General features: G+C 43.9%; 1 protein-coding gene across 1 annotated transcript in view; it reads left to right on the top strand.

Moving 5' to 3' along the window:
* Positions 1–14,201, top strand: part of ATP9A (ATPase phospholipid transporting 9A (putative)) — a 151,521-nt gene that overhangs the window by 99,563 nt on the left and 37,757 nt on the right. Inside the window, exon 15 of the mRNA XM_069750893.1 lies at positions 2,887–3,048. Coding sequence (XP_069606994.1) covers positions 2,887–3,048 — 162 coding nt within the window. The remainder of the gene's footprint in view (positions 1–2,886; positions 3,049–14,201) is intronic.

The raw sequence follows: 14,201 nt of genomic DNA, 5'->3' as shown, positions 1-14,201 counted from the left end.
GCAGCCTCACTCAGTGCAAGTGTATTGAGCAAGGACGGATACAGTCTAGTTGAAATGTGGCAGGCAGTATGCCAGCTCCCAATGTCGGCACTGGAGAATCTTTACAGTGTGCAGTGCTCGTGTTGTGAGGTCTCACAAGTCAGCAGTCACATAGAATGCCTTCAGACTTGTAGCCTAAAGCCATGACAACCCCTTTAACTCTAGATTGTTATGACAACTGATCTCCAGTATATCTGCCTGTCTGAGGCCAACAGGAGCCTTGGAGTCATAGAACTTTCTCCTACTAATCTGAGGGTCCTGCTCACTGGTTATAATCTATAAGGAAATGAGGACACAATAGGAAGAATGTGCTGGTCATGTCCAGTCCAGCCATCATTATTAGGGCATTTCATATTAAGCTGCATGATTCGGTAATCAGCCAGTATCAGTCTAAGTACAGTCACCAAGGGCTATTGAGTGCATGGAGGATGTGTAGACAGATGAATAGGAGGGACCGGATTTAGACGAAAATTTAAATATAGGATTCAGGGAGGGTTAGATTAGTGAATTGAGGTGATAGGCTGTCTAAGAGGTGTTTTTAAAGCCTGCATAGAAATGTAGGGGCTAGGTATTGGCCTGATTGTCTGGGGTAGTGCATTCCAGAAAACTGGTGGAGCATGAGAGAAGTTTTGGAGATGGAAGTGGGAGGTTTGGATTATGGAGGATGTTAGTCTTAGATCAGTTGCAGAATGGAGGGCACAGGTAGGGTGATGACAGAAAAGATGGATGAGCTATAGTTCGGTGCCGGTCTTTGGAGAGATTTGTGGGTGAGAGAGAAGTTTATATTGTACTGTGTAATGGATGGGTAACCAGTGCAATGACTGGCACATCGTTGAGGCACCAGTGAAGCTGCTGAACAGTAGTGTGTAAGGGGGCAAGAAGAGTGATCTGAGAGAAGTGGATTAGAAAATAGTGAGCCATGAGTTCTAGGAGTTTAGAGATGAAGGGAAGATTAGAGAGTGGTCTGTAGTTTGTGGCGTAGAATGTGATGCAGGCAAAATACAAGATGCTGATCTCCTTGCAGCCATATTTCTATATGATTGTTTCTGTAACGATTGATGTGTTCTCCGGTCAGCAAAGAATGACTTGTCTTCCTTATTATGAGGGAGGGCATTATCGTGTGATTATTATCTGTAATCGCGGACTGCAGTAGAATGGCATATGAGCGCCCTCTAGTGAGTTTTCTGTGTAACTGCAGCAGGTATATTTCTGTTCTCCAGTGGTTAAATGCCAACTATTATTAACTTTTTACATGAGTGATCATTTTAGAGTAAAAAGAAGGTTAAAAAAACATTTTTTGGAACCTGGCCACACCGCAGATCTGAATATATGGATGTGGCTTTAATCCCTCTCAGGCTTTCAAATGAAGCTAATGATTAATCAGAGGTTTTGTTAGTAGGGGGAGCAAGCATTAAAAATGAGGTGAGAAATTTATTGGGACATGGGAAGTGTTTCCTGGACTTCTCAGAATGTATTTTGGCGAAACATGTGGCATTAATTGCCTTTCTTTATCCTGTATAAACATCTGCATTGTTTTCAGGCTCAGGAAGGAAGCGGAGACGTATAAACTATTGTTTGATTAAACTCCCTTCTTTTAATCTAAAGGAATTATTTTGACATAGCATTAAATCAATGGAGGCAGAGGTGGGGGGAGCTCTAATAAAACTTACAGACGCTTCTGGGACGTTGTGAATTGGGTGAACATGTACCAGACTCATGAATGGAATCTAAACTGTGATTATGATGATTTTTACAAATTGTATATGTATCATATTTCAGGAGTAGGATTTTATACAGAGGTATAATCCACTTCAGCCCAATGATACCATCCTTAGAGGGTTTATTACTATTTTTGTTGGTGGATATTTTTGGATAGTGCTTGTGAAAACGAGCACTTTTGCAATTTACTGCTTGTTAAAATTTGCAGCCGTTTTTGAGATATTAGCACTTTTCTTTTGTTTACAGCTTGTTGCCTAGGAGACCGACCACCGCAGCTGTCTCATTTGTAAGAACTGCGCTGAAGCTGGCCAGGATTAGGAGGTAACAGCGCGCTCGAGCGATCCTACCAGCTTGAAACCAAACTGTACAAGCTCGATAGAAAACAGCTCGTAAGCACTGCATTTGATTTGCTCTCTACTAGAGGTGGTCGGTCTCCAAGACAACTGGCTATAAATAAAAGAAAAACATTATTATCTCAAGAACGGCTGAACATTTTAATAAGCAGTAAATTGCAATAGTGCTTGTTTTTACAAGCACTATCTGATGATACACATTTATAAAGATGAGATTAACCCCTTTAAGATTTTGTTGTTTGCTATGTATTATTACATTTTTCCTACTGTAACTGATTCCTCGGTTACTGAAACCTGATCCATGGTTTTTGGATGCTCAGTTAACCAACTTTAGGGTAAATGTTTTGACTTTGTGAGATCTTTTCGAAATGACAACTTTTATTTTCTGTTATTTCCTGAGTGCACTTACCAGAAGGGCACTAGAGAAAAAGTTTCAAGGCGACAAGATCCTGATGTGCGGCTCAGGGTATTGGTGCTCTTTATTTTAGTCCAGAAAAATATCCTGCTAGTTAGTCCCATGAAGTTAGCAATAGGGTGTTTTTAATATGATTTTATATGATTTTTATTTATTCTAATTTTTGTTGTATGGAAAAGTGTATCCTATTGAAGAAAAAAAAAAAAAAAAAAGTTTAGCAATTTTTAATTAGCAGCTGGTTATCCGCAGGAACAGTCAGCCATTGTTGCCTTCATAACCTCTCATAAAGCCACATTGTCTCTGGCCGAGTATCACCTTGCTGACTCCATAGTTGTGACCTTTCACCTTCTCCGCTCATAGGTGGCCCTGGTACAATGGACTGAGAGTGTGGGGCTGACTCTAGTAGGAAGAGACCAGTCTTCAATGCAGCTGAGGACACCTGGTGGACAAATCATGAACTTCACCATTCTACAGATCTTCCCATTCACCTATGAAAGTAAAAGGATGGGCATCATTGTACGGGTAAGATTATGAAACTTAACAGCAAGTTATACAATATTATAGAAGATAACGTATAGAGTGCTCCTGGTCTTGTGTAAAACTTAAAGTAACCGGTTTTTACTTTTTTTTTTTTTTTTCCATAAATCACGTCAGGATAAGAAACTTTATAATATCTTATCAGAGAAATCGGCTTCTTTCTCCTCAAGAACTGATCTTTCATTCTCAAAATTCATGTGTAAAATCTTTGACCAGTGAAGACAGATTCTCCCATTACTGAGATAGAAGATGACAGTTGGTGCTCACAAAGTTCTTTGGAGAACGGTGTTGCTTCAGGAAAACTTTCAGCTCATCCCCCTCCCCTATCCATAGTATTTTAAAAGCATCAATTGTCATCTCCTCTATCAGTAATGTAAACATTAGTCTTTATTAAATCCATCCATGAATTTAGATTTTTGAGACTAAAGCATCAGTCCAGGAGGAGAAAGATTTCTCTGAAAGATTCATTACTAATTATCTTATTTTCACCTTTACTATCGATCTATTAAATAAAGATTAAATGACGATTGCTCTTTAATCATTGTAATCATTATCTTTATTTCCTCGACATTCTTAAGATCTCTGTTAGCTGTTCGTGAATAAAATCATTCTTGACGATTGCTACATTTGTGTTCAGTGTAACTGATTATCCATAGCAATTTAAATGGGTTAGGGAAAAGAATAATTCATCCTTAGGGTGTTAAATGAAATTTCAAATTTTATTTGTGAAACCATTTCTGAAAAATTCCAAGAGAACAAATTGCAACCACACCACCACCACCACTGAAATAAAAACCTATAAATCACAAAATACAGAGCAAACGCGTTTTGGACGTGTGTCCTTCATTATTGCAATGATTAAAGACACACATCCGAAACGCATTTGCCCTATGTTTTATTTATATATATATATATATATATATATATATATATATATATATATATATATATATATATATATATATAATATTAATCTACTATATAATTGTCTAAGGGTCACTTCTGTCTGTCTGTCTGTCACGGATATTCATTGGTCGCGGCCTCTGTCTGTCATGGAAATCCAAGTCGCTGATTGGTCGTGGCAAAACGCCCACGACCATTGCCACAACCAATCAGCGACGGCCATAGTCTGGCAGCGAAATGGCCGCTGCTTTACTGCCCTGCAGTCAGCGCTGAGCGCTCACACAGGGTTAATGCCAGTGTTAACGGACCGCGGTGTAATGCACTCCGTTAACACAGCTATTAACCCTGTGTGACCAACTTTTTACTATTGATGCTGTGTAATATACTACGTGCTCTGTGTTATATACTACGTAGCTGTGCAATATACTATGTGGCTGTGTTGGTTCTGTTATATACTACATCGACTGCAATATACTACGTGGCTCTGTTACATACTACGATATACGACGTGGCTATGTTATATACTACGTCGACTGTGCAATATACTACGTAGCTATGCAATATACTACGTGCCTCTACAATATACTACGTGGCTATGTTATATACTACGTGGCTATGCTATATACTACGTCGCTGACCAATACACTACGTAGCTGTGCAATACACTACGTGACTGTGTTATATACTACGTGGCTCAGCTAACATGGCTCTGCAATATATTACGTGGCTATGTTATATACTACGTGGCTGTGCAATATACTACGTGGCTCTACAATAAACTACGTGGCTATGTTATATACTACGTTGCTGACCGATATACTACATACCTGTGCAATACACTACATGGCTATGTTATATACTACGTCGGTTGTGTTATATACTACGTCACTGTGCTAAATAGTACATAGCCTGTGCTATATACTACCTACATATTCTAGAATACCCGATACAGTAGAATCGGGCCACCATCTAGTATGTGTGTACATATATATAAATATGCTTTGCAAAAAAGAAAAAAAGAGCATGAACCGCACATCCCAAAATCATACGTTGATCTAAAGCCGCTAGGCAAAAATTAATATAACTGAATATGAGGTTTTCAGTTTAACATTCTGATCAGACTGTATGAAGCCCACTGCCCCTTCACGGCAAACCTCGTAGTGGGTCCTATCGCCCTAACGGAGCGGAGCCGTGCGGTGCCCACCGCCACAGCGGCCATGCACCATATATATGGATTTCTGTATGGGGATCTGTCTGCAGCATGTACATGGATTTCTGTATGGGGATCTGTCGGCAGCATGTACATGGATTTCTGTATGGGGATGTGTCTGCAGCATGTACATGGATTTCTGTATGGGGATCTGTCTGCAGCATGTACATGGATTTCTGTATGGGGATCTGTCGGCAGCATGTACATGGATTTCTGTATGGGGATCTGTCTGCAGCATGTACATGGATTTCTGTATGGGGATCTGTCTGCAGCATGTACATGGATTTCTGTATGGGGATCTGTCGGCAGCATGTACATGGATTTCTGTATGGGGATGTGTCTGCAGCATGTACATGGATTTCTGTATGGGGATCTGTCTGCAGCATGTACATGGATTTCTGTATGGGGATCTGTCGGCAGCATGTACATGGATTTCTGTATGGGGATCTGTCGGCAGCATGTACATGGATTTCTGTATGGGGATGTGTCTGCAGCATGTACATGGATTTCTGTATGGGGATCTGTCTGCAGTGTGTACATGGATTTCTCTGTGGGGATGTGTCTGCAGTATGTACATGGATTTCTCTGTGGGGATGTGTCTGCAGTATGTACATGGATTTCTGTATGGGGATCTGTCTGCAGCATGTACATGGATTTCTGTATGGGGATCTGTCTGCAGTATGTACATGGATTTCTCTGTGGGGATCTGTCGGCAGCATGTACATGGATTTCTCTGTGGGGATGTGTTTGCAGTATGTACATGGATTTCTGTATGGGGATGTGTCTGCAGTATGTACATGGATTTCTGTATGGGGATCTGTCTGCAGCATGTACATGGATTTCTGTATGGGGATCTGTCTGCAGTATGTACATGGATTTCTGTATGGGGATCTGTCTGCAGCATGTACATGGATTTCTGTATGGGGATCTGTCTGCAGCATGTACATGGATTTCTGTATGGGGATCTGTCTGCAGCATGTACATGGATTTCTGTATGGGGATCTGTCGGCAGCATGTACATGGATTTCTGTATGGGGATCTGTCTGTAGCATGTACATGGATTTCTCTGTGGGGATGTGTCTGCAGTATGTACATGGATTTCTGTATGGGGATCTGTCGGCAGCATGTACATGGATTTCTGTATGGGGATCTGTCTGTAGCATGTACATGGATTTCTCTGTGGGGATGTGTCTGCAGTATGTACATGGATTTCTGTATGGGGATCTGTCTGCAGTATGTACATGGATTTCTGTATGGGGATCTGTCTGCAGCATGTGCATGGATTTCTGTATGGGGATCTGTCTGCAGTATGTACATGGATTTCTGTATGGGGATCTGTCTGCAGCATATACATGGATTTCTGTATGGGGATCTGTCTGCAGCATGTACATGGATTTCTCTGTTGGGATGTGTCTGCAGCATGTACATGGATTTCTCTGTGGGGATGTGTCTGCAGTATGTACATGGATTTCTCTGTGGGGATGTGTCTGCAGTATGTACATGGATTTCTGTATGGGGATCTGTCTGCAGTATGTACATGGATTTCTGTATGGGGATCTGTCTGCAGCATGTACATGGATTTCTGTATGGGGATCTGTCTGCAGCATGTACATGGATTTCTGTATGGGGATCTGTCTGCAGCATGTACATGGATTTCTGTATGGGGATCTGTCTGCAGCATGTACATGGATTTCTGTATGGGGATCTGTCGGCAGCATGTGCATGGATTTCTCTGTGGGGTTCTGTCTGCAGTATGTACATGGATTTCTGTATGGGGATGTGTCTGCAGCATGTACATGGATTTCTCTGTGGGGATCTGTCTGCAGCATGTACATGGATTTCTCTGTGGGGATGTGTCTGCAGTATGTACATGGATTTCTGTATGGGGATCTGTCTGCAGCATGTACATGGATTTCTGTATGGGGATCTGTCTGCAGCATGTACATGGATTTCTGTATGGGGATCTGTCGGCAGCATGTGCATGGATTTCTCTGTGGGGATCTGTCTGCAGCATGTACATGGATTTCTCTGTGGGGATGTGTCTGCAGCATGTACATGGATTTCTGTATGGGGATCTGTCTGCAGTATGTACATGGATTTCTGTATGGGGATCTGTCTGCAGCATGTACATGGATTTCTCTGTGGGGATGTGTCTCCAGTATGTACATGGATTTCTGTATGGGGATCTGTCTGCAGTATGTACATGGATTTCTGTATGGGGATCTGTCTGCAGCATGTACATGGATTTCTGTATGGGGATCTGTCTGCAGCATGTACATGGATTTCTCTGTGGGGATGTGTCTGCAGCATGTACATGGATTTCTCTGTGGGGATGTGTCTGCAGTATGTACATGGATTTCTCTGTGGGGATGTGTCTGCAGTATGTACATGGATTTCTGTATGGGGATCTGTCTGCAGCATGTACATGGATTTCTGTATGGGGATCTGTCGGCAGCATGTGCATGGATTTCTCTGTGGGGATCTGTCTGCAGTATGTACATGGATTTCTGTATGGGGATGTGTCTGCAGCATGTACATGGATTTCTCTGTGGGGATCTGTCTGCAGCATGTACATGGATTTCTCTGTGGGGATGTGTCTGCAGTATGTACATGGATTTCTGTATGGGGATCTGTCTGCAGCATGTACATGGATTTCTGTATGGGGATCTGTCTGCAGCATGTACATGGATTTCTGTATGGGGATCTGTCTGCAGCATGTACATGGATTTCTGTATGGGGATCTGTCTGCAGCATGTACATGGATTTCTGTATGGGGATCTGTCGGCAGCATGTGCATGGATTTCTCTGTGGGGATCTGTCTGCAGTATGTACATGGATTTCTGTATGGGGATGTGTCTGCAGCATGTACATGGATTTCTCTGTGGGGATCTGTCGCCAGCATGTACATGGATTTCTGTATGGGGATCTGTCTGCAGCATGCACATGGATTTCTGTATGGGGATCTGTCTGCAGTATGTACATGGATTTCTGTATGGGGATCTGTCTGCAGCATGTGCATGGATTTCTGTATGGGGATCTGTCTGCAGCATGTACATGGATTTCTGTATGGGGATCTGTCTGCAGCATGTACATGGATTTCTCTGTGGGGATGTGTCTGCAGCATGTACATGGATTTCTGTATGGGGATGTGTCTGCAGTATGTACATGGATTTCTGTATGGGGATCTGTCTGCAGCATGTACATGGATTTCTCTGTGGGGATATGTCTGCAGCATGTACATGGATTTCTCTGTGGGGATGTGTCTGCAGTATGTACATGGATTTCTGTATGGGGATCTGTCTGCAGCATGTACATGGATTTCTGTATGGGGATCTGTCTGCAGCATGTGCATGGATTTCTCTGTGGGGATCTGTCTGCAGTATGTACATGGATTTCTGTATGGGGATCTGTCTGCAGCATGTACATGGATTTCTGTATGGGGATCTGTCTGCAGCATGTACATGGATTTCTGTATGGGGATCTGTCTGCAGCATGTACATGGATTTCTGTATGGGGATATGTCTGCAGCATGTACATGGATTTCTCTGTGGGGATGTGTCTGCAGCATGTACATGGATTTCTCTGTGGGGATCTGTCTGCATTATGTACATGGATTTCTGTATGGGGATCTGTCTGCAGCATGTACATGGATTTCTGTATGGGGATCTGTCTGCAGCATGTACATGGATTTCTGTATGGGGATCTGTCTGCAGCATGTACATGGATTTCTGTATGGGGATCTGTCGGCAGCATGTGCATGGATTTCTCTGTGGGGTTCTGTCTGCAGTATGTACATGGATTTCTGTATGGGGATGTGTCTGCAGCATGTACATGGATTTCTCTGTGGGGATCTGTCTGCAGCATGTACATGGATTTCTCTGTGGGGATGTGTCTGCAGTATGTACATGGATTTCTGTATGGGGATCTGTCTGCAGCATGTACATGGATTTCTGTATGGGGATCTGTCTGCAGCATGTACATGGATTTCTGTATGGGGATCTGTCGGCAGCATGTGCATGGATTTCTCTGTGGGGATCTGTCTGCAGCATGTACATGGATTTCTCTGTGGGGATGTGTCTGCAGCATGTACATGGATTTCTGTATGGGGATCTGTCTGCAGTATGTACATGGATTTCTGTATGGGGATCTGTCTGCAGCATGTACATGGATTTCTCTGTGGGGATGTGTCTGCAGTATGTACATGGATTTCTGTATGGGGATCTGTCTGCAGTATGTACATGGATTTCTGTATGGGGATCTGTCTGCAGCATGTACATGGATTTCTGTATGGGGATCTGTCTGCAGCATGTACATGGATTTCTCTGTGGGGATGTGTCTGCAGCATGTACATGGATTTCTCTGTGGGGATGTGTCTGCAGTATGTACATGGATTTCTCTGTGGGGATGTGTCTGCAGTATGTACATGGATTTCTGTATGGGGATCTGTCTGCAGCATGTACATGGATTTCTGTATGGGGATCTGTCGGCAGCATGTGCATGGATTTCTCTGTGGGGATCTGTCTGCAGTATGTACATGGATTTCTGTATGGGGATGTGTCTGCAGCATGTACATGGATTTCTCTGTGGGGATCTGTCTGCAGCATGTACATGGATTTCTCTGTGGGGATGTGTCTGCAGTATGTACATGGATTTCTGTATGGGGATCTGTCTGCAGCATGTACATGGATTTCTGTATGGGGATCTGTCTGTAGCATGTACATGGATTTCTGTATGGGGATCTGTCTGCAGCATGTACATGGATTTCTGTATGGGGATCTGTCTGCAGCATGTACATGGATTTCTGTATGGGGATCTGTCGGCAGCATGTGCATGGATTTCTCTGTGGGGATCTGTCTGCAGTATGTACATGGATTTCTGTATGGGGATGTGTCTGCAGCATGTACATGGATTTCTCTGTGGGGATCTGTCGCCAGCATGTACATGGATTTCTGTATGGGGATCTGTCTGCAGCATGTACATGGATTTCTGTATGGGGATCTGTCTGCAGTATGTACATGGATTTCTGTATGGGGATCTGTCTGCAGCATGTGCATGGATTTCTGTATGGGGATCTGTCTGCAGCATGTACATGGATTTCTGTATGGGGATCTGTCTGCAGCATGTACATGGATTTCTCTGTGGGGATGTGTCTGCAGCATGTACATGGATTTCTGTATGGGGATGTGTCTGCAGTATGTACATGGATTTCTGTATGGGGATCTGTCTGCAGCATGTACATGGATTTCTCTGTGGGGATATGTCTGCAGCATGTACATGGATTTCTCTGTGGGGATGTGTCTGCAGTATGTACATGGATTTCTGTATGGGGATCTGTCTGCAGCATGTACATGGATTTCTGTATGGGGATCTGTCTGCAGCATGTGCATGGATTTCTCTGTGGGGATCTGTCTGCAGTATGTACATGGATTTCTGTATGGGGATCTGTCTGCAGCATGTACATGGATTTCTGTATGGGGATCTGTCTGCAGCATGTACATGGATTTCTGTATGGGGATCTGTCTGCAGCATGTACATGGATTTCTGTATGGGGATATGTCTGCAGCATGTACATGGATTTCTCTGTGGGGATGTGTCTGCAGCATGTACATGGATTTCTCTGTGGGGATCTGTCTGCAGTATGTACATGGATTTCTGTATGGGGATCTGTCTGCAGCATGTACATGGATTTCTGTATGGGGATCTGTCTGCAGCATGTACATGGATTTCTGTATGGGGATCTGTCTGCAGTATGTACATGGATTTCTGTATGGGGATCTGTCTGCAGCATGTACATGGATTTCTGTATGGGGATCTGTCTGCAGCATGTACATGGATTTCTGTATGGGGATCTGTCTGCAGCATGTACATGGATTTCTGTATGGGGTTCTGTCTGCAGCATGTACATGGATTTCTGTATGGGGATATGTCTGCAGCATGTACATGGATTTCTCTGTGGGGATGTGTCTGCAGCATGTACATGGATTTCTCTGTGGGGATCTGTCTGCAGTATGTACATGGATTTCTGTATGGGGATCTGTCTGCAGCATGTACATGGATTTCTGTATGGGGATCTGTCTGCAGCATGTACATGGATTTCTGTATGGGGATCTGTCTGCAGCATGTACATGGATTTCTGTATGGGGATCTGTCTGCAGCATGTACATGGATTTCTGTATGGGGATCTGTCGGCAGCATGTACATGGATTTCTGTATGGGGATCTGTCTGCAGTATGTACATGGATTTCTGTATGGGGATCTGTCTGCAGCATGTACATGGATTTCTGTATGGGGATCTGTCTGCAGCATGTACATGGATTTCTGTATGGGGATCTGTCGGCAGCATGTACATGGATTTCTGTATGGGGATCTGTCTGCAGTATGTACATGGATTTCTGTATGGGGATCTGTCTGCAGCATGTGCATGGATTTCAGTAAGTCCCATTTACATGTATTGAACCGTACACTAATTGTAAGCACACACCAATGCAGGGGTCAGCAATCGTGGGCAAGTGTGCCACAGCAGGCACATGGTTCATTTTTGCCTTGCACACTGGGCAGTTAGCAAATATCATCATGCGCCCTTCAGTACAACTGCAGGATTTTATATGCGGTGGCTGCTGGACTGTGCTGGTTTTAAAAACCAGTTGCTGTTGCCAGAGGCCTGTTAACTCATGGATAGCCAATGGCCACAGTATTTTGAAAGTTTAAAGTGGTTGTCCAGGCTTGGGGTTCAAGTCTGCAGTCAGTCTATCTCGGCATTGTCCAGTGCCGCTACCAGTAGTAAACATGCAATTTGCATACATGAGTTCCCATACCGACTAGTCGTGCGCAGCCTTGCTCAATACATGTGAATTGAGCAAAGCTTTAAACTTCTAGTCGGAATGTTGCAAATCGCATACTTGGGGTCACATGACCATCACCAGCACCTGAGAATCAAATCTTGAGACTTGAGCCCCAAACCCGGATTTTAACCTGCATCCCTTAGCCATCTATGGGTGGTCTGGATCCCAGAAACAGCCAGATTGTGGAATAGGATGGCACCCATATCAGTAGCATATGTGATCTGTATGTTTGGTCTAATGTGATCAATTGCATCGGCCACAGCAGCTCAGAATCCAGGGCCACAATAGGAGATAACACCGAACTTTGCTGGTCTATATACATAATTGTCTAAGGGGTACTTCCGTCTGTCTGTCTGTCCTTCTGTCACGGTTATTCGTTCGCTGATTGGTCTCGGCAGCTGCCTGTCATGGCTGCCGTGACCAATCAGTGATGGGCACAGTCCGATTAGTCCCTCCCCTACTCCCCTGCACTCACTGCCCGGCGCCCGCTCCGTAATCCCCTTCACTCACCGCTCACACAGGGTTAATGGCAGCGGTAACGGCCCGTGGTGTAACGCACTCCGTTACCGCTGCTATTAACCCTGTGAGTCCCCAACTATTTACTATTGATGCTGCCTATGCAGCATCAATAGTAACATAGTAACATAGTAACATAGTAACATAGTTAGTAAGGCCGAAAAAAGGCATTTGTCCATCCAGTTCAGCCTATATTCCATCATAATAAATCCCCAGATCTACGTCCTTCTACAGAACCTAATAATTGTATGATACAATATTGTTCTGCTCCAGGAAGACATCCAGGCCTCTCTTGAACCCCTCGACTGAGTTCGCCATCACCACCTTCTCAGGCAAGCAATTCCAGATTCTCACTGCCCTAACAGTAAAGAATCCTCTTCTATGTTGGTGGAAAAACCTTCTCTCCTCCAGACGCAAAGAATGCCCCCTTGTGCCCGTCACCTTCCTTGGTATAAACAGATCCTCAGCGAGATATTTGTATTGTCCCCTTATATACTTATACATGGTTATTAGATCGCCCCTCAGTCGTCTTTTTTCTAGACTAAATAATCCTAATTTTGTTAATCTATCTGGGTATTGTAGTTCTCCCATCCCCTTTATTAATTTTGTTGCCCTCCTTTGTACTCTCTCTAGTTCCATTATATCCTTCCTGAGCACCGGTGCCCAAAACTGGACACAGTACTCCATGTGCGGTTTAACTAGGGATTTGTACAGAGGCAGTATAATGCTCTCATCATGTGTATCCAGACCTCCAGACAGTAAAAATAGGTCATGTTAAAAATAATTTAAAAAAAACAAAAAACCTGCTATACTCACCCTCCGCCGCCTTTCTCGCTCCTCGCCACGCTCCCGGGACCGCTCCATTGCCAGCGGCAGCTTCCCGTGAGGTCCCGTCCCAGGGCTGGTGTGCGACAAGGACATGCAGTGACGTCACGGTCATGTGACCGCGACGCCATCATAGGTCCTGCTCACACCAGCCCTGGGACCAGAAGCTGACGCTTGCAATGGAGCGGTCCCGGGAGCGTGGAGAGGAGCGGGAAAGGCGGCGGATGGTAATTATAGCAGGACTTCAACAGGCTATAGGTGAGTATATGTTTGTTTGTTTTTTTTTAAGTCTCTATACTACGTGGCTCTGTGCTGCCCAATATACTACGTGACTGGGCAATATACTACGTGGCTCTGCTATATACTATGTGGCTGGGCAATATACTACGTGGCTCTGCTATATACTATGTGGCTGGGCAATATACTACGTGGCTCTGCTATATACTATGTGGCTAGGCAATATACTACGTGGCTCTGCTATATACTACGTGACTGGGCAATATACCGTACTACGTGGGCTGTGCTATATACTATGTGGCTGGGCAATACGTGACTGGGCAATATACTATGTGGCTGGGCAATATACTACGTGGCTGGGCAATATACTACGTGGCTGGGCAATATACTACGTGGCTGGGCAATATACTACGTAGCTGGGCAATATACTACGTGGCTGGGCAATATACTACGTGGCTGGGCAATATACTACGTGGCTGGGCAAATATACTACGTGGCTGGACATGGACATGCATATTCTAGAATACCCGATGCGTTCGAATCAGGCCACCATCTAGTACAGTCATAGATGTGGTGATTATTATTATTTATTATATACGGTAAAT

The sequence above is a fragment of the Ranitomeya imitator genome, chromosome 2, assembly GCF_032444005.1.
Source record: "Ranitomeya imitator isolate aRanImi1 chromosome 2, aRanImi1.pri, whole genome shotgun sequence".
Classification (NCBI taxonomy): Eukaryota; Metazoa; Chordata; class Amphibia; order Anura; family Dendrobatidae; genus Ranitomeya; species Ranitomeya imitator.
The sequence above is the reverse complement of the archived record's forward strand: the minus strand, read 5'-3'. Positions and strand labels throughout refer to the sequence as shown.